This window comes from Suricata suricatta, chromosome 14, assembly GCF_006229205.1.
Source record: "Suricata suricatta isolate VVHF042 chromosome 14, meerkat_22Aug2017_6uvM2_HiC, whole genome shotgun sequence".
NCBI classification, from domain to species: domain Eukaryota; kingdom Metazoa; phylum Chordata; class Mammalia; order Carnivora; family Herpestidae; genus Suricata; species Suricata suricatta.
The window spans coordinates 64500121-64521535 of NC_043713.1; the positions used below are offsets into that span (position 1 = coordinate 64500121).

Genomic DNA, 21415 nt, shown 5'->3' on the forward strand with positions numbered 1-21415 from the left:
TCTTCACACTAGAAAATCTTAAAACCTGTAGAAGCTTAAATCATTAGGCATACATAATATTAAGATCTTACTAGGTTGGACCATTTGTGTACAAAATGGTTGACTATAGTTGATTTCATGTGGCTCAACCTAATAAAAGTATGGAATATTGAAAATCACACATTCCTAGAACTATTTGCTCCTAAAAGTTACTGGGTTTTAGAATGCTATGACTTTAGAATAGGGACCAGTAATTTTTAAAAAAAATTTTGCCAAAGTTCAGAGTAAATATTTTCAGCTTTGTGGACCACATTATCTGTCTCAACCTCTGAACTCTGAAAGCAGCCATACAGATAATATATAAATGAATGTATAGTTGTGTTCCAATAAAGTTTTATTTACAAAGACAAGGACAGATGAGATTGGAATCGTGGGCCATAGTTTGCTGCCCCTATTTTGGAACATGAAAGCTGGAAGAGTTACATCAAGCTCTTGGATTTGCACAGAAAAGTCCTAGACCTACTTCCAGGGGTCCCGAAGGGACCCATTCAAATGTGGAGACATTTTTTAAATGTTTATTTTATTTTTGAGAGAGAGAGCAACCAGGGGACAGGCAGAGAGAGAGGGAGACAGAGGATCTTAAGCAGGCTCCGTGCTGACAGGAGAGTCTGATGTGGGGCTCAAACCCATGAACCGTGAGATCATGACCTGAGCTGAAGTTGGACGCTCAACCAATTGAGCCATGTGGGTGCCACCAAACGTGGAGACATTTTAAGAGAGTTTTGCCTAGTGCAGACCGCTCTCTCTCCCAGGGCAGCGTGTGGCCTCCAGAGAGGCAATGAGGAGAAGAAGGAGCCTTTGGAGTCTGTTGCTAACATGTTCCCTGGCCCTGGGAGAGAGTCAGAGCCATGTGTCTGCCCTGAGGAGAATGAACAAGGCATGCCTTCCAGTCCTGGCAGCCCCGTGAACCGAGCCCCTCAGTGCGCAGCTCTAGAGGGCCCTGCGTGCTGGACAGGGCAAGGTGGAGAGAGGTGGCAGGAGTGGGGGAGGGGAGGGTGGGCAGCAGCAAGTGGATTTGATGGGCCAGTTCATCCAGGTGGCGTGTGCCACCGGGCCAAGGCCTTGAGATGTGGAGGCCAAAAGTGAAATCGCACCCCGCTTAGCGATCGTTTCTTACCCGCTGAGTCAATGAAAGAATAAATGGACCATGAGTGGCCAAGTGGCTGATATAATTTTAGAGCCCATCAAAAGGAAGATCACAAAAGTGTATGGAGGGAGTGTCCACGTGTCTTTGCTTCCCCACTGGGGGCCTGGGCTTCCTCATGTGACAGTCTGGGAGGCGTCTCAGGGGACACAGCAGTCTGGGGACGTTTACTGCCTGCTACACGGCGGACACGGTGCAAAGTGCTTTCCACGCTGTCCACAATTCAGCTAATGAAATCTGCACTTCCAACCTTATGAGCCAGGTAATATTTTTGTTCCTCTATTTTCCACAAACAAATTTTTTTAAAAGCTCTTAAAAAGACAAAGTGACTTGCCCAAGGCTAAATAAGTAGGAAAGATTAGCGCCAGGACAGGTAATCAGTCTCCTGGACGCTGAAACCTACGCACCCAATCTAGATGTTGCTATTTCTCCAACGAAAACGTGGTGACATCGAAGGATCACCTCAGGGTATTTTAAAATTCAGACTCTACCTCAGCAGATCTGAGGCAGGGCCTGAGAATCTGCATCCCTAACCAGCAATCACATGATGCTGGTGGCCTAGGGACCCTCCTTGGAGGGGCTGGTGCTGTGTCATGCTCTCTCCTTATTCCAGACGCCCTGAAGCCATGGAGGGGGGAGGTTGATTTTTTTTAAGATGAGGTCACCCAGCAGGAAGTGGTTTACCAATTCAGAATTCAAATTCGCATCTTTCTGATCCAGAGTCTGTGTCTTTTCTAAAATGATGTCTACTCCCTCCCATTCTGCCTTTAGCTTGGCTTTCGACTACATTGGATTTTGTCACTTAGGAAGTATTTTGCAACATCTGGAGACATCTTTTATGGGCACAACTTGGCAGGGGGGGTAGTGCATGCTGCTGGTGTCTACTGGGTCAAGGTCAAGGCTGCTGCTAATCATCCTGAAAGGCATAGAACAGCCAGCTTCCTGGCACCCCCAGCAAAGAATGACCTCCCTCTCCAGGGCACCTGGGTGGCGCAGTCGGTTAAGTGTCTGACTCTTGATTTTGGCTCGGGTCATGATCTCACGGTTCGTGGGTTTGAGCTCTGCATCAGGCTGTGCTGTTAGCACAAAGCCTGCTTAGGATTCTCTCTCTCTCTCTCTCTCTCTCTCTCTCTCTCTCTCTCTCTCTGCCCCTTCCTGTTCACTCTCTCTGTTTCTCTCTCAAAATGAATAAATAAACTTAAAAAAATCATCTCCCTTCCCATGTCAATGTCAATTGTTAATTGATGTCAGTACATCAGTAATGTCAGTAACACTGAAATCGAAAAGCCTTTCTTTCTAACAGAGTCTCTTTCCATCCAGAAAATAAAAATCCACCCAGATCTCCTGTCTGGAGGCCACCTCGTGCCCTTGAATTAGAGGAGTTAGTGAGCATTGGAAACTATCCCCAGCAAAAGTAGCATGAATAAAAATGACAGTCATAAATAACTACCCAAAAAAGCCAATTTCCCGATCAATACGTGGAACTTTCCACTGTCGAGATGAAGTCAGGGTGTTTGTGTCTCTGGAACATCCTCTGGCCTCAGCAGATGGAAGCCGATCAAGTCCAGAAATCATTGTCTTCATCTCCGGTCATTATCACGCCTGGCCGCACGCTGTTTATCGGTGTCTTTTGCTGTTAATGTCGCATGCACTGTTTTCTCTGACAACAGCTCCTGCCTCCACCCATTTCTCAGCCAGACGGCATTGACTGTGGTCCAAGTACGAGAAAAGCCAGGATCTGGCATTGATTGCCAGAACCAACAGCTCTGGTCCACGTCCTGCCTGATCACTTCTTGGGGGTGGGGGCGGGGGAACGTATCTAGTAACACAAGACTATTCATGAGGGTTTGTTTCTGCTCACTCGAGCTCATTCATGATGGTTCTTTGGCTTGTTGGGAAGGTGGGCTGGGGCTGTGGTCATTACGAGGCCATTGGATGTGCCCGAAACGAAGTGGATCTCTAGAGAGGGACAAAGCCATATGATAATGATCTCGTATGCATTCAGCTCTTCACAGTCTACAAAGCACATGGACGTGATCTGGGCTTTGCAGACAAGGAGAGTACGGGTGGCTCTCGTGGAGTGAAGAGGGAAGACTCTCGAGTGGGTCCCTGGTGCTGGGGAGGCAGGGTGTCTGGGTCTTGGGTCTGGTGCATTGCTCAGTCTCGCTGCTGTGCTGCCTCTCCCTGGCTGTGCACACCAGGCACGGCCGTCGGGGTGCTAGCATTTCAGTCCCTGCTGACTTGGATGACTCTCCTCAGGGGCCATGTTCCTCGACTCCCAGGGAGTGTCTGCGAGACTCTGGCCACATAAGGATGCTAACAAGAACAAGAGCTAACCTGATGATGGGCACGGTGGGGGGTAGCACATTGGCAATGATTTTCTTGGGCACATTTGCATGACTTGTGCCCAGGCAGTGAGGAAGTGGGAGAAAGGTGAGCATGTTTTGGTGGAGAGGGGACAGGAAAGGTCTGGGGCATTGAATTGGTACAGCCAGTGGGGTACAAGGTTGAGTGGCCCAGATGCCTAAATGAGGAGCATGGGAGGGCCAGGAGAGATGGGGGGAAAATGTCACACTAGGGGAGCGTCTATCAACTTGCCACATCTTACAAACTGTCACCCGGTCATTCTGGGAATAGGAAAGAGGGCTGTTCAGGGAGCACCTGCTGTGTCTTATGCAGTATGTCTAGCGTCTTCCACCCAGGAGCCCACCGCATGTATAATCCCACAGCACAGCCATGCAGAAATCATCCCCATTTCATAGTTGAAGGAAACTGAGAGTCTGGTAGGTAGGTGACAAGACTGGCCTGGGGTCAGACTGTACATGATGGAGAAGGCATCACTGTGGAAGAAGGCATCATGGAGAAAGTGACTATGAAATGGGTCTTGAAAGCTGTGTAGGAGTTTACTCAGCAGGGAAGGCCATCCAGGTGGAGGAACAGTGGGTGCAAAGGCACAGAGGCAGGAAGGAGCACAGCATGTTTGGGAGCTGGTTAAGGCCATGGGAATTACCAATGAGTGGGGTGCAGAGAGTGGGCAGTGGAAAGAGAAGAAGGTGGGCAGGGGACCATGGAGGGCTCGCTAGGCTTAGTCACACAGCTTGGACTGTGAGAAATGAGGAGAAACTAGGCCCTCTTAAGTGGGAAAGGCCATGATCACATTACGGAGATTCTCCCCTGGGTGATTTACAGGATACAGCATGGAAAGGGGGCTGGGTGGAAGAGAGGGACAGCATTTTAAGAGAGAAAGAGACCCCTTAGGGGATGATGATGGGCTCTATATGATCATGAACAGAGAGCAGGAAAAAGATGCAAGACACCAGCCCCATTGGACTGATGAGATGCTTGAAGCCCAGCGTAGGGACCACGGGGTGGGTGTGGAATAAACTGTTTCCCATTGCCTTCTTTGGATGCAGAGCCCAGTGGACACTTGAGAAGTTTCAAAGTCCAGTTTCCCTATTTTTTCAATACTTGGACTAGTGGGCTGAGAAGACATATGAGCTTCATTTCCATTTAAATTGAAATAAGACATGTCAAAGGTGACTTGATAATGATGCCTGGAACAGTGGCCCTCTGATGCAGGAAGTGTAGTGTCAGTAAACGCAGTGCAGATAATTTTTGCATTTGAGACTTAATTATGTTGATATAATTATTCCTCTGTCAGGAGACACTGGGTGGCACAGATATGTCATATTTGCATTTGAGCAGAAAAATGAAATGCCTGCCGTCTTTTTTTGCAGGAAGCAACCGGGTGAGTGACTCGGGGAAGTCAGGAATGGGGGATTTGGAAGTTCTCATTCCAGGTCTGGGTGGCTGTCTGTGGCCGGCGGGCTTTGTGACAGCCTGCAGGTGTCAACCTTGAGAGGGCTGGACTCCACCCACAGTCCTTTGCCCCTTTCTGAAGATGCTGCATCAGAAGTCACAGCCTGGGGGCAGTTTTAGGGTTGAGAAAGCTATGATCTCTGAATAGCTGGAGCTGTAAGGAATTTTTAGAGAGGTGGGTTTATTTTATTTTATTTTATGTTATTTTATTTTACTCTGTTCTATTTAAATTAAATTAAATTAAGTTTGCAAAGCTTGTGATTCAAAAACTTGCAGGAGAGTCGTACACCTATGCCTCAAAGTCTGATCACCTCTCTCCTCCTGGCTGTCCCCACCCCCCTGGTCTCAGATCTTCGACCACGTTCCTTTTATCAGGGGCTAGTGCTGGCGCAAGGAGTCTATGCCCTCCGCCACTCCCCACCCCTCCGGGGAAATTCTTGGGACCCCCAAGAGTCAAGTACAAAGCCCCTTCCTCACCATTGGAAACCCAGTGCATGGTACCATTATTGCCCGGTGGTGGGGCCAGCATGTAGGCAATGGTCCAAAGTGTGTGAAACAGAAAACGTAGACAGAGGAGCTCACTTCCTTTTTTAAAATGTTTATTTATTTTTTTAAATGTTTTATTTATTTTTGAGAGAGCACAAGTAGGGGAGGGGCAGAGAGAGGGGGAAAGAGGATCCCATTGGAAGCAGACTCTGAACCAACAACACAGAGTCCAATGTGGGGCTCGAACTCATGAACTGTGAGATCATGACCTGGGCTGAAGTCAGATACTCAACCAACTGAGCCTCCCAGGCGCCCCAATGTTTATTTTTGAGAGAGAGAGAGAAAGACAGAATGTGAGTAGACGAGGGGCAGAGAGGGAGAGAGACACAGATCCGAAGCAGGCTCCAGGCTCCCAAGCTGTCAGCAGAGAGCTTGACGTGGGGCTTGAACCCACGTTGCGTAAGATCATGACTTTAGCCAAAGTCAGACGCTTAACCCACTGAGCCACTCAGGTGCCCCGAGAGGAGCTCATTTTCTAACGGAGAGAGGACCTAGTAGAAAAGCCCAGGTTCCAGCTCTGCCTTGACCACCCAGGGAGTGGCCCAGCAACCTTGGCTGGGTGTCCTCCTGCTCAGAGCCTCAGTGTCAGGGCCTGGTAGATGCTGTGTGTGTCCGTGGATGCATCCATGGTATGTGCATGCAGCACACACAGCTCAGACCTTTTGCAGGCTAGATCCTCATCGGCTAGAAAGCACAAACTGCCTAATATGTTCATTTTCCAGAATGTGATAAAGGCCTCAAGCAATAGCTGGCGGCATTTTAAAACAATCATTTAGGAAAACAGTGGGGAGAAGGAGGGCTAGGAGTCCTGAGCCCTTCTGTCTCAAGATAACAGGGAATCCTGGGGGCAAGCTGGAGGCACGGGCTGGGGGTTCCCAGGCTCCCTGCTCGTCTGCATGCCTAACTCCCTGCTGCCTTTTATATAAAACTGTTTTACCAGAGTGAGTGTTAAATAGATGTATCTATACACACATGCGGAAGTGAACACAGGATGGAAAGACACCGACTTAGTCCTTAAGAGGAGTTGTCCCCAAGTAACAGACTTAAGGGCATTTTTAAAGGGTTTTTTTTTTTTTGCCATTTTATTTTCTAAATTCTTTATAGGGAACCCTGATGGAACCAGAGAAGAGAAAAAATGGTGTTTGAAAGACAAATAAAAGGTTACAATGGTGTTCTATTAGTGTTCTGGGGCTGCTGTGGCAATGTGCTTCAAACTGAATACCTTGGAAAAACAGAATGTCTCAAGGTCTGGAGCCAGAAGTTTGAGCTCAGGATGTCGTCAGGGCCGTGCTCCCCTTGTAGGTGCTAGAGAGGGACGTGCTCCATGCCTCTCACCTAGCTTCTGCCATCTTGGATGCTCCTTGGCTCGTAGATGCATCCCTGGGCTCTCCTGTCAACCCACGGGGCCCTCCCTGTGTTTCTTCACATCATCTTCCTTCTGTGTGTGTCTGTCCCTTTCCAAATTTCTCTCTTCGTATAAGGACACCGGTCATATTGGATGAGGGCCAGCTAATGAACTCATTTTAACTTGATTACCTCTGTAAAGACCCTGTCTCTAAATACAGCTACATTCTGAGGTATGGGTGCTTAGGATTTCAACCTATTTTGGGGGACAAGGGGATACGATTCAGCCTATAAACAGATGTGTTTCTAGAAATGGGAAGAAGTTCAGGGTGGCCATGGTGTTTTCCTCTGTGGATGGTGGAGTCCACTGAGATGGAGCTTACACATGAGGAACCTCCAGTGTTACTGTTGGTCAGCTTCCAGGAAGGTGCCCCATGATCCCAACCTCCGGCATTCACACCCCTGAGCAGCCTCCTCCCATGTTGTACCAGAGTCGGTCTGTGTGGTCAAGAGATTGTCAGTGGTGATGATACATTGCAACTCCCAAGGCTAGACTAATCCAAAGGACTTGGCGTTTGCCCTCCTCTGTCTTGGATCACGTGCCCTGGGACACCCAACCACCATGTCATGAAGACATTCAAGCACCTCAGTGAAGTCCCTGAACTGAAGCCTCCAGCCAACAGCCATATCAGTGAGCCTTCTTGGAAGGGACCCTTCAGATTCAGTCAAGCCTTTAGACAACCATGCCCTGACTGACATCTTCACTAATACAGATTCTGGATTAGGTTTCTTTTGTGGCTGCAATAAATTACCACAAACTTGGCAGCTTAAAGTAACAATTTATCCTCTTATTGATTTGGAGGTCAGATGTTTAAAATAAGTCTGAAGGGGTTAAAATCAAGGTGCAAACTGGGCTGGTTCCTTCTGGAGGCCCCAGGACAACACATGCCTTGCGTCTCTCAGCTTGTGGAAGCATCCAGGGGTCCTGGCTGCCTCTCTCTGGTGTGATGCCACCATCAGTCTACTGCCCTCTTCCCCATTTACCCTCCCACCTTCATCTTGTAAAGACCCTTCTGATGACATCCAGGGCTTCCCTGGATAATCCAGAAATAACCTCCCCATCTCAAGACCCTTAATTTAATCACACCTGCCAAGTTCCTCTTGCCATCTAAATTAACATATTCACATGTAGCTGAGATTGGGATGTGGATGGCTTTGGAGGCTGTGATTCATTCTGCCACAGACCATGAGCCGGATAAGCTGCTCCCGAATCCCTGATCCACAGGAGACCATGAGAGAGACAATGAATGATCTTTGATTTTTCAAAACATTAGTTATTGAGGCAATGTGTTATGTAACAATAAATAACTAATATAGACAAGGGGGTTGTAATCCAGGATTTGATTCTGCAACACTTGAAAATTGTAATTCTGGATTTCTTAGAACTTTCTCCTTGAAAAATACATATTTATGCATCTATATATCCGTCTATATGTTGACATCTATATAAAATACAAATATTTATATAGATATAGCTATATAAAGAGATAGAAAGAAAAGTGTGCAGATCTTGCAAATATACAGTTGGATGATGTTTTACAAACTGAGAACATCCTGTCTTTCATAATGAAGCCCGAGTTGAGCCTGGATATGTCTGTGCTCTGTGCCCATGATTCACCTATTTCCTCTCAGATACATCCCTGCTCCTTCTCTTCTTGACTTTAAATTGTAGGAAACTAGGGCCCCTGGGTGGCTCAGTAGGTTAAACATCCAAGCTCAGCTCAGGTCATGATCTCATGGTCCATGAGTTCAAGCCCTGCATTGGGCTCTGTGCTGGCTTGGAGCCTGCTTTGGATTCTGTCTCTCCCTCTCTCTCTGCCCCTCCATCGCTCATGCGCTCTCTCTCTCTCTCTCTCTCTCTCTCTCTCTCTCTCTCTCTCTTTCTCTGCCTGTCTCTTTTTAAAAAATAAACATTAACAAAGAAAACTAAATTGTAGGAAACTATGTTTTCTAGTTTTCTTGCCTTTCATTGGTCAACCAATGGTTGGCAATGGTTGACCAACCATTGGTTGACCAATGAAAGGCAGCAATGGTCAATTGAAGAGCAAGAGAAAGAGAGAAGCAGGATATATTTCCCTCTCTTGCACTGCCTTTGGGGGCATCCCTGGCAGCAGCTTAGACTGTAATTCCAGTTCTTATTAAGGATGCCCCCTTCCATGAAGCTACCTTTCACCAGGCAGCCTCCCACTGGATGGCCCAACATCCTGATGTGTCCTTCGAGCCCTAGGTTGCAGTGCATTCCTGCCATTGCTAATCTATCCTGGATTCTCACCTTTTCCTATCATCTCAATAACCAATTCTCTGTATTGTATTCTTCTGTTTGAATGATCTAGAGCAATTTCTATTCTCCTGACTGATAAAGACTCATTTGAGGCACTGTATTAAATCCTCCCAGTTTCAACAACAAAAAAGCAACAGGCTTATAGACTACATTTTCTGAAAAATGAGGCTGTCCTTGCTATGTGATACCTGCAACCTTCTACCTTCTGAGTCTTTACTTAGAAAGAAGGATATTTTGTTACGTATCAATGCGTGTGCCCACATACTAGGTAGACCAGATGTTTGCAGCCATACATTATTTCATTTGTTTCTTGCAATGGTCTTTTGTCAGGAAATAATACTTGCATTTTACCAGATGAGGAACTGAAACTAAGGAATGATTAAGAATTCTTCAAAATCCACATAGGTGTTTCATTTCTCCTGCTCCCATGTTGTTGTTAGCTTGTATGTCCCCCCCCCCCACTCCCTCCCCCAGGGTCTCTCATTTCCACAGAGCACTTACCAGTTTTCAAGGAGAAATGGCCCTCTCACCTGCCAACCATCCAACTAATAAAAGTATCTTCTTTGAGGATTCAGGAGGCATTTCCAGGACGATTGAGGTCTTTTAAGGTGTGGCAGCATTGGGAGTTCCAGTTGACGCTGGTAGATGGGCCACTGGGGGAAGTAGTTTGCTTGGTGCTTCATAGAGGGGACTCTGGCCCTAGATCGCCTGGGTGTTTGCAGTGATTGGTTGGACATGCCTGCTGTGGGTGCTTAATAGGGTGGGAGGAATTGTTAGGTATCTACTGACCCTTTGGAAACAGGCAGCCCTGAGCTTAAATCTGTGAGTCACCTTCTAGCTGTGTGACTTTGGGATCTTTGATGAGTCTCTCTGTGTCTATTACCACGTGATACATAGAATCAAATAATTAATTTGCAGGAAGATTATGAAGAAAGGGACTTTGCATTGTGGTCATCTCATTCCTAGTCCCTCTTGTTGTTGTTGTTGTTTTTAATTTCTTAATGTTTATTTTTGAGAGACAGACACAGACAGAGTGGGAGCCAGGGCGGGCAGAGAGAGAGGGAGACACAGAATCTGAAGCAGGCTCCAGGCTCCGAGCTGTCAGCACAGAGCCTGATGTAGGGCTTGAACCCACAAACCATGAGATCATGACCTGAGCCAAAGTCGGACACTTAGCTGACTGAGCCACCCAAGCTCCCCTCCCAAAGGCCACTTGTTGCTGGAGGTTGAGTTCTTTCTCAGTCTTAAGTAAGAGAATCTGGTGCTCAATTTTGGGGGTTCTCCTGTTTACCCCAAGTCTTTTCTTTGCCAGATTGAGACTGAAAGCTCCATGTTAATGCTTGCTCCATTGCCAGTATGGCCACGGAACTCTAGCCAGAATCCAGTTCACAGGGCTTTTATTTTGCTCCGTAGCCTCATTTCTCCCAGGCAAGGGGCCTGGGACAATTTGAATGAAACAATGGCAATTCCTCATCATCTCATCACTTCTTTCTGGGAAGACTCGCCCCCCACCCCCCACTTCCGGAGACAGGAGCATCCTCGGATAAAGCAGGAGTGATTAGAGGCAAAGGGGACAGGAGCCATGGGCTGGGTCAGGACCCCTGGGTCCAGCTATAGATCACTGTGTCTTGGGTACACGACTTGGGCAGTTGATTTATTTTTTTTAATAGTTTATGGTCAAATTGGTTTCCATATAACACCCAGTGCTCTTCCCCACAAGTGCCCTCCTCCAATACCACCTTTCTGAGGCTCAGCCTGCTCATCTGTAAAATGGGGATAATGCTGCTGTGGGAGGCACTGAGCTGGTGGCCCAGGGGATTGTCCTGGCAGCATAGGCAGAAATAAAATCTTACATTTTTTTTTAACTTTCTGATAAAAGAAGTCATCCATATTCTTTGCAGAATCTGGAGAAGTATAAAAAGAAAAAACAAAAATAACCTGACAGCTCACCACTTGAGATAATAGCTCTGCTATTACTTTGCTGTAATGTTCTCAAGTTACTTTGTATGTGCTCGTGTTGCACTTGACTTTGAGGGTTCTCATAAAAATTATGTGAGATGAGCCATTTCATACATTTAGCAGGGGACCTGCCCACGTGAGAAAATAGAAATAAATATACTCATGTAGTAATTAATTAAACAAATATTTATTAAGTATATGCTATGTGTCAGACTGGGACATTCATGTATGTGCATCTGAATATATGCATGTGCATGCGTGTTCGTGTGTATTTATATGTGTTTGTAATAGCGTATGTATTTGTGTATAAATTTTGGGGGGGATGGGCTCTGTAACATAACATTTCTATTTGTCTTTAGGGCATAGAAGAAAACAAAGCGAGTTTTCATTATGTTTAGGAGGTGTTTTGAGATAGCCTGATCTACAGTATAAACTAGGCAAAATGAATTGGAAGATTCTACAGCTTCTGGAGCCGCAGAAACTGATGTGCGACTCCTGTGCATTTGCAGACAGGAGACAGTCTGCTAAAGATGCCTTGGGCAGAGAAAACAAATGTTAGCCTCCAACTGAACATGGCAAGAGGAGATCATTTTAATTGCAGCTACAAATTATCGCATGAATGACCTCCCACACGGTAGCTCTATGCGGCATGTTCCAGGAGGAGTAGCTTGGAAGTTTAACAAGGGTTAATGATTCTCTTAAGCGATGCTGGGAAGATCAGCAAGCACACACACTACTTTTCCTGTATTGATCTCTGTATGCATGGTGTGGATTCTGTGTGCAATAATGAGTGTAATCCCCAGGCCCCTCCTTCTTTCACCACTTAGAGTCATGCTATAACACCATTCATTCGATCCCCAAACATATACTGAGTGTCTGCTATGTTCTGAACACCAGCAGTAAATAGATTAGGTCCCTGCAAGAATGGAAGCTCTGAAGAAGTTAAGTCTTAACCTGCATCACTGTGTGTAGACCAGTGCTGGTACACAGTAGGTCCTCAATAAATATTTATGGAATGAATGATTGGTATCTAAACATACATATACATACATGTAATGGGCAAATAGTGCATCTATGTAATACAGGTTATGTTATTACAAGGTGTATATCGCTATATTGTAGCTATAGGTGAACAAGGGCACACATTTATTAGTGGGTTTCTGCCGTATACATCTTACTATCTGGAAAGTTTCACGTCCTAATTTCTCCCCCAACTTCATGCTTCAGGTCTCCAGAAAGAGATCATAACAGTGAGGGACAGCTTCACACTTGGCCTAAAAACGCAACCCCGTTTGCGTGAGGCAGCCCCAGTCCAATCCCAAACCCTGTTAGTCAGACGTCATGGAGGAGGGAAGAAGGCTGCTGACTCCCAGACTCGAGAGGGCGCGCCTCCCTGGTGCCCCCTTCTGGTGTAATCCTTTTATGTCTTCTGAGTGGTCTCCAGCGGGGCATTGTTTTGTCGCCCCCGGGAACACTGTTCAGGGCACTGCATCCATTCCCCTCGTGGCTTGGTCTCTGCAGTGGGCAGACACTATTGGGCTTCCAAGTTGAAGTAGGAAAGATTTGCTGATTACTAATTGCACATACTCTAGATTTCTCCTTGGGGTGTTCCCACTGGGCTGATGTGAGTCCCCTGGGCCCTGTCCCTGGTCCATATATACCCGCATCTGTGGATGGGTTTCTTTTGTTGTTGTTGTTGTTTTATTTGAGAGAGACAGAGACAGTGCAAGCAGGGAAGGGGCAGAAAGAGTGAGAGAGAATCCTAAGCAGGCTCCATGCTACTTGTGCAGAGCCCAATACGGGGCTCAAACCCATGAAACAGTGAGATCATGACCTGAGCAGAAAGTCGGACACGTAACAGACTGAGTCGTCCAGACGCCCCCATGGCTGGTTTTCTTGCTCACAGATCTTCTCGCTCTATCTAGTTAAATCATCCCCTATGCTGCCCACGGTTTTCATCCACATCCATCCTCTGCAGGGTGCTGAGAATCCCTTGGACCCAGAGTCCTTATCCACCTGTGACCTTGGCAAACCTCAGCACTGTGCCCCCTGCTCCAGTTACTCCTCATTCTCCTCTAAGAATTAAATGACAGCAGTGCCAGCACTGGCCAAGCCTTTCCTCTCTGGAGACCAATGAGGTTGAGTAACTTGCTACAGGTCACACAGCCAGAGAGCGGCAGAGCTGGGATTTGAACCCTGGCGCCCTGAGTCCAGAGGCTACTTTGCCTTTCATGATATTCCAGATTTGATTCGTCTCAGCGCCCCCTCTCCTCTGCCCGCCTGTTTAGTCCCAGCCCGGAGTCACCCACCCCTGAGCCACAGTGTCTGTCCCTGGTGGCCCTGTCCTCTGCTCCCCAGAGGGCTCCATGAGGGCTGAGACTTTAACCCTTGTTGCTCCCTCTGCAATGTCATGGGCATAGCTCACCAGGCACAGCTGCGAGGGGACCGCTGTGCTCTCTTCTCATCCCGGGGGCCCATGAGGCATGAAGAGCTGTTACCAGCGAAAACCAAGAACTGGCCGCCCATCTCAGCTCTGTCCTCTCCCGGCTCCATGGCCTCCCACAAGCCATCCCACTGCTCCAGCCTCGCTTTCCTCATCTCCCAAACAAACATGTGCCACCTGCCTAAAACGGCCCAGTCCTGGACTTTGGGTAGCACCTTCCTGTCTTACAAAGACGCAGGTGCACCGTCGCCTGGGAGAAGGTGGTTGATTTTGCCGCCCTGGGTCGGGGCTGACCTTGGAGAAGTGCTCCCGCAAGCCACAGAGATTTTGCACTCAGCCGTTTTTCCGGGTGTCCTTAGGAGCTGACACGTGGCATCCAGAGGCAAGGACCTCTTCAGCCAGCCCACGCTGTGGGTTATTTCCTCTGACAGCCTGCCGGCCTCCTGCCCGGGGGCCCCTGCCTGGACCGTCTCTCACCTTGTCAGCACCAAGATGGGGACCTCACAGCCGGCAGCTTCAATCAACTGTAGTGCATTGCCAGCTGCTTGTCACCCCCCTGCCGCCTCCCTCCACGGCGACTCCGCTCCTCTGCTCAGCTCCGCTCAGGCCTTGGGCTTCTCAGTTTTTGCCTCCTCTCTCTCTCTCTTTCTCTCTCTCTTGTTAAAATTGGAAAAACTCAAAATCAGATGAAAGGCACAGACTCACAGTAACCACAAGTGGACGAGTGGCTCTGAAGGAGAGCTGTGCTTGTCCCCGTGACCGGGGAGCAGCCCTGGTCCTCCCTGACTTCCGCTGTGGGGGGTGTGCACATGTAATCCCAGGAAGAGCACTGGCCTGGGAGCGGGCGCGAGAGCAGTCTTAAAATCCAGGCTCTGCATCGTATTGCCCTGACTGCCTTCACTGGCCTCCACTTCTTCATCCACAAAACAAAGAGAAAAATCTCAGGCTCAGAGAGGGGCTGCAAACCGTTTGAGGTTGCACAGCGAGTGAGTTAAATGGGCCTCTGGGGACTGTGCTTAGGTCTGACCCTAAATCTTTCTATTTTTCACCCATCCACACCCTCAGTGGTTGGTATTGATGTGTTCCTTAAAACAACAGTCCACAAGGGACACCTGGGTGGCTCAGTCGGTTAAATGTCTGGTTTCGGCTCAGGTCCATGAGTTCGAGCCCCGTGTTGGGCTTTGTGGAGCCTGGAGCCTACTTTCGATTCTCTGTCTCCAACCCCCCCCTTCTCTCTGCCCCTCCCCTGCTCACACTGTCTCTGTCTCTCTTTCTCTCTCTAAAATAAACATTAATTAAAAATTTTTTTTAAGTCGACAAGTAATCCTTTGGAACAGCTTAAAAGAAAACTTTGATCTATAACACCCCCCTCGTTTCGTCCTCCTCTGTAAATGTCACCAACTTCGTACGTGTTTTTCCAGTTGCATGCGTGTTATTTGCAGACAGACAGGGACGTGCTCCTCCTCTGTCCCATGCCGTTTGCTTACCATCATCCCGCGGAAGCATTCCACACCGCCACGACCCTTATTTCCAGTGTGAGTGTCTGCCCGGGCGGGCTGAGCTGGCCCACCGCGATTCCCCTCACCGTTCCCTGCTGTCGGGCAATGTGGCTGCTCTCAGCCTCCCCCGTCCTCAACACCACCTCTTGAAGCATCCTCCCACACAGACCTCACTCTGCCTTTTGACTGATTCCCCCTGGGATTACCCCCTGGCCGGCGGGCTTCTGGGTTTAACCCGAGGTTTCTCAGACTGGGCACTGTGGGCATCTGGGCGAGGTAATGCTCTGCAGAGGGGCCATCCTGTGCATTATAGGATGTTGGGCAGTCTCCCTGGTCTCTACCTGCAGGATGCCAGGAGCAGCATCCCACCCCCCGCCCCGCCCCACCAAGTTGTGACAACCAAAAATGTCTCTAGGCATCGCTCAGTGCCCCTCGGGGAGCAGGGCACAAAATTACCCTCAGTTGATAATCCTTGTGATAAAGGGTAGGGGTGGGTGACATCTGTTGCAAATGGAAGGCAGAGGTTTTCCCCTCTGGACAGAATCCGATTAGGGTAGTGTCGGAGGGGAAAGAGATGAGCCTGTGGAGGAGAGTCAGATGTGCCGAGCTGGAGTTCCAGCACTGCTGTCAAGCCTTTGCTTCCCTGGGCCTCAGTTTCTCATCTATGAAATGGGAGCAACGATAGTGAGCCACCTGCCAGGCTTATGAGCAGGGAGGGAGGTCATGAGGGTAAGACGCTCAACACTGTGCCAGGCACAGAAAGATCTTAGTAAATGACAGTGGTGTCTGCTTGCTCTGGGAGGAGCCCTGTTGGCTTGTCTTCTGAGGATGCAAAGGTGGGAGAGTTGGCATGGCCGAATTGCAAGGGAATCATTCCTTTTTAAAAGTTTATTTATTTTGAGAGACAGAGAGGGCACACTTGAGTGGGGTAGCAGTAGAGAGAGTGAGAGGATCCCAAGCAGGCTCCGCACTGCCAGCACAAAGCCTGACATGGGGCAGGACCTCACAAACCGTGAGATCGGGACCTGAGCTTGACCGCCTGAGCCACGCAGGCGCCCCGCGAACCATTCTTGTCTGCTCCCCCGCCGACACCGCTCTCCCACTCCAGATCCACCCCTGAGGCAGACTCGGCTTCCAGAGCCAGCTTTGGTGACTGTTTTGGAAAATATTCATTGATCCGAGCATTTACACATCCATCCAAGGAGTACTCCCTGGTGCAAAGTGGCTCAGAACTCCAGCATGGATGAGTGAGCTCTGCCGTGGGCCATGCGCTGGTAGCCCCCCAAAAGATCCTTATCCCCTATAAAAATTCAGCGTATCTATCTGAGGGTCCATAAGCCCATCTGTGCAGAGAGAGGGTACCTCAGGGGGTACCCACCATGTACTAGGTGCTCAGTGAGCACTAGGCTCAGCCCAATGTGTGTCTGCTCCCCAGAAGCCCCCGCAGGCATGTGCGCTCTTGCTCAAGGCCAATGTGTGCTTGTGGTCTCTGCCTCCAGGAGAAGTACGTGGAGGAGCTCGCAGCAGTGAGGCAGACCCTCCAGACAGACCTGGAGACATCCATCCGGCGGATTGCCGACCTGCAGGCAGCCTTGGAGGAGGTAGCATCCAGTGACAGCGACACGGAGAGGTAACCTATGGGGGTGGGCGGCAGGTGCGGCAGGGTACAGCAGGTGCACTGAGCCTGGGGATATTCTGCAGCCTTTGGTGGACAGAACTCCCTGTTGCAGGGATCCACATCTGTGGGGAAACCCAGATGCATTTCATGGTGGGAGGGATAACTGGCTGGCTCCTGTGAGGAGGGTGCTTGCTCCCCCTCCTGTGTCAGCATCTCCCGGTTGCCACGGAAACCACGCTGCCCAGCTCTCCCAGCCTTGGAAGAGGCGACCCTGGGGAATGCCTGCAAAGTGGGCTCCAGTTTGTAATTGTGGCCAGTTACACGTCCAGCCTGGGCCCACTTCCCTCACGTGTAAAGTGGACATAATACTTTGAACCAACCGCGTGAAATGGCCAGTTGCTGACCACTTTTGACGTGTGGATTGACATTCCATGGACACAGCCCACCGCCTACCCTGTAAGATTGTCAGAGTCAAATGAGGTGCCAGATGGACATCACTTAGAGCCGTGCATTTGCTCTGTGTACACACTATGTTTGTTCACAGAACCGGGCGTCACTTCCCAAAGGCAATGACTCATTCGAGGACCCAAGATGAGCCAGCAGGTGATAGAGGAGGCCTCTCAAGTTCAATTTCAGGGCTCCTGTCCTTTCTCAGAAGACAGGTTGTTTCCTATCACCTCCACTCAAGTCTCTAGCTGCCACAGACCAGGGGAAGGAGGCTCAGCTGGAGAAAATTTGGGGTATCCCGGGTGGCCACCGGGGTCCGGGCTGTCTAGCCCCTGCAGGAGGCCCATTGCATCCTGTCCCCAAAAGCTGCCTTTGCAGCCTTGCCATGTTTCTCCCTGGAACCCACAGCTGCCTGTCTGGCTGCAGCCTCTCTGTCCCCATCTCCACCTCTGCCGCAAAGCCTGGGCAGCAGAAAGAGATGTTTATTTTGCGATTGCTTTTGGAAGAAACAGGGCACCTTGACCTAACCTTCAAGTGCGGAGCCTTCCTTACACACACCTCTGTGGGGTGGGCTGGATTGGCCACTGGTGGCTCTTGGATGTTGTCTCTGTGGGGGGTGGCATGTGCTGCAGCCAGAACGATCAACTATCAGACCACAGAGAACAGCCATCTCCACTTACGAGGACCCTGGAGAAGTTCAAGATCACACAGTAAATTAGCACCACGCACGGAGTTAGAACCCAGGGCTGCTGCGTTTCCCACCCTAGACCTCTGCCTGTCACACGGCTCCTAACAGGGTGAAGCAGGGGGCAGGCTGACCTGCAGGAGGTGTGGCGTGAGGGAAACGGCATTGCGAGTCAGCTGCGGTGCAGCCAGTGGGAAGAGCCGGTAGGGGGACCAAGCCCAGAAGGAAACACACCAACATTCTGATGACCTAATACCAACATTACTGGTGACCTAAATTTTTGTTTGCTCCAAGCTAATTTACATATGCTAAAATTTTAAAGAGAGGCAGACACAGAATCAGAAGCAGGCTCCAGGCTCTGAGCTGTCAGCACAGAGCCTGACGTGGGGCTTGAACTCACGAATCGTGAGGTCATGACCTGAGCCAAAGTCAGACGCTTAACCGCTTAACTGACTGAGCCTCCCAGGCGCCGCTAGACACCTGATTTTAGAAGGTGAACCCATCCTTTCTTTGATGTAACTCTGGGCTGGTCATAAGCTGCTCAGAGGTGTGTAATGTCAACCTGTCCCGAGCACTACCCTCCCTGACAGTTTTATTAGTGTCCCGACGAACTCCCGTCTGTGATTATAAACCCACTTGACACTTGGGCTGGTTCTTCCATTTAAAGAAACATCAGTGCTTTTGCATTAATTATAGTGAGAATTATAGTACTTTTTTTCTTTTACCAAGGAGCAAAACTTATGAACTATTTTTACTTGCATAGCAAGAGATTGCTTTTCTTTTTTTTTTTTCAAGTTTTTATTTTAATCCAGTATAGTGAGCACAGTGTTCTACTAGGTTCAGGTGTGCGGTATAATGATTCAGTGTTCATCATGACAAGGGTTCTCTTAATCCCCATCACCTATTTCGCCCATCCCCCACCCCCCTCCCCTTGGCGCTCGCCAGTATGTTCCCTGTAGTTAGGAATCTGTTTCTTGGTTTGTGTGCGTCTCTCTTTTTTCCTCTTTGCTCATTTGATTTGTTTTTTCCATTCCACATATGAGTGAAATCATGTGGCATTTGTCTTTCTCTGACTTATTTCACTTTGCATAATACTCTCTAGCTCCATCCCTGTCATTGCCAATGGCAAGATTTCATGCTTTTTTATGGCTGAGTACTAGTCCACTATATACATATACGGCTTCTTCTTTATCCATTTATTCATCGATGGACACTTGGGCTGCTTTTATAATTTGGCTATTGTCGATGAGGCTGCTATAAACATACCCTTTCAGATTAACGTTTTTGCATTCTTTGGGTAAATAGCCAGTAGTGCGAGTCCTGGATCACAGGGGAGTTCTATTCTTAAGTTTTTGAGGAACCTCCATATTGTTTTCCCACAGCGACTGCACCAGTTTGCATTCCAAACCAACAGTGCAAGAGGGGTCCCTTTTCTCCACATCCCCGCTAACCCTTGTTTGTGGTTGTGATTTTAGCCATTCTGACAGGGGTGAGGTGCTGCCTCATTGTGTTTTTCTTTAATGTTCATTTATTTTTGAGAGAGAAAAAGTGAGAGAGCAAGCAGGGGATGGGCAGAGAGGGAGACACAGAATCTGAAGCAGGCTTCAGACTCTGAGCTATCAGCACAGAGCCTGATGCAGGACATGAACCCATGAACCGTGAGATCAAAACCTGAGCTGAAGTCAGTCACTTAACCGACTGAGCCACCCAGGTGCCCCTCTTTGTGGTTTTGATTTGCATTTCCCTGATGATCGGTGATGTTAAGCATCTTTTCATGTGTCGGCCATCTGTATGTCTTCTCTAGAGAAATGTCTGCTAATGTCTTCTGCCTACTTCTAATTGGATTAGTGGTTTTTTGGGTGTTAAGATTGCTTTTCTAATAAATGAAAGTTATCAGCAAAACCAAGGAAAGTTATAAACACAGCAAAACTGGAAAGAGGTACAGGGTCTGTGCTTGCAGGTGTGGGTGTAGGCTCGGCTGAGGTGTGACAGGAGAGAGCATATTCTCACCTGGGAAGTGAGATCCTACTGGGAAGGTCACAGAGGGTCTCAGACATCACTCCACTCTCAGCTTAGAGGGGATCCTCTCGAGTCGTAAAGGGACCCTGCCCTCACCCTCATCTGGATAGGAGGCCTGCTGTCTCTTTTCATTCCGATGAAAAGCCTCATCCTCACCCTCTGTTCTGATCCTACATTCCTGAGCTCCAGACCCTGGGTCCCCGGAATCCCATCTGAACCCCGGCTTCCTGTCTGCATTTTCTGTCTCAGCAGGACTCGGTCCTGACTCTGCCCTGTAACTTGGATTTGACCTAGACACAGAGCAGAGATTTGACCAGTGGCACAAGAATGGGGGGATCCTGAGTGGGAGGGGATTCGCCCACAAAAAAAGTCTCAACACATTTCGAAGAATTAATATGGCACAAACCTTGTCCTCTGGTCACGCTGCAATTAACATGATTGTCAGCAGTAAAAGCCATGCGGTGCCAAGGCTGCAGAGGTGACATCCGGAGTGGAGTCCAGCTCCTCCCCGGGTACCAGCCTCCCCTCCTCTTCCCCTGTCCTGCTGGCTCCGCGCTGTACTTCCTTCTTAATTGTCTCATCTCCTGGGGTACGAGGTTTGGATGGGGGCCCGAGGGATTCGTAGAGGTGCTCTCCAAAATGAGTTCTCAATTAGGACTCACACCCACCCTGCGGGGAGAGAGAAAGAGCGTGTGTGTGTGTGTGTGTGTGTGTGTGTGTGTGTGTGTGTGTGTGGTGCTTCCGCTGGAGGTAAGGTTCTTTAAGAGACTTGTTCAAATTATGAAAAGTCACATTTCCCCGTGTTGGGAATTCGATCTGAGCGTAACAGGCCTTCCAGGCTAAAAACGTGGTGACGTGCTCAGAAAGCCAGGTGGCCTGTGCGGCGGCATTGAACCTGTGCCTTCCTGCACTGGGGCTCTACCCTGTGACTTAAATGGTGGCGTCAGCCTTCTCAGATGAATGGGGGAAATGCTTTAGGCTGTTCCCCCGGGGCCTGGAGCACACTCATTACTCCTGGAGGGAGAGATGCGTCAGCTGACCACCCCCATCGATCCCTGGCCCAGGGTCTGTGGCTGCTCTGCCGAAGTGTATCAATTCCAGCGGGCTCTGTCAGAGACCAAGGCCCTAGAAAGCTGCCTTCTGTGGCTCTGTCGTGTGCGGGTTGTGTGTTTCTCAAACTGGGTAAAATTAGGCCGTAGTAAGAAAATTAGGAAGGTGTGGGTCTCACCAAAGATTGCAGCTGCCACCGCAGGCATAATTTTGAGTTAATTTATTTATTAGTGGGCCCAAGCTCTGGCCAGATGGTTAAAAAGATGCGGACTCAAAGCATCTCTCGTTTTGAGAAGGTTGGCGCCCCATTCCCAATATAACATGGCGCCCCAGTACAGAATAGCGCACATTTAAATTATGCCACAGAGGCCACCTGGCCTTCCCGAGAGTCCTTCTAGCTTGGGAGGCCTGGTTCCCACAGCTAGTGGGGCTCACAGGGAGTCAGGGCTCCAACCTATTTTG

General features: G+C 49.0%; 1 protein-coding gene across 1 annotated transcript in view; it reads left to right on the forward strand.

The window, feature by feature from the left end:
* The window catches only part of MYO18B (myosin XVIIIB), a 258552-nt gene that overhangs the window by 202152 nt on the left and 34985 nt on the right, over window positions 1-21415 (forward strand). The window contains exon 40 of the mRNA XM_029922290.1: window positions 16634-16764. Coding sequence (XP_029778150.1) covers window positions 16634-16764 — 131 coding nt within the window. The remainder of the gene's footprint in view (window positions 1-16633; window positions 16765-21415) is intronic.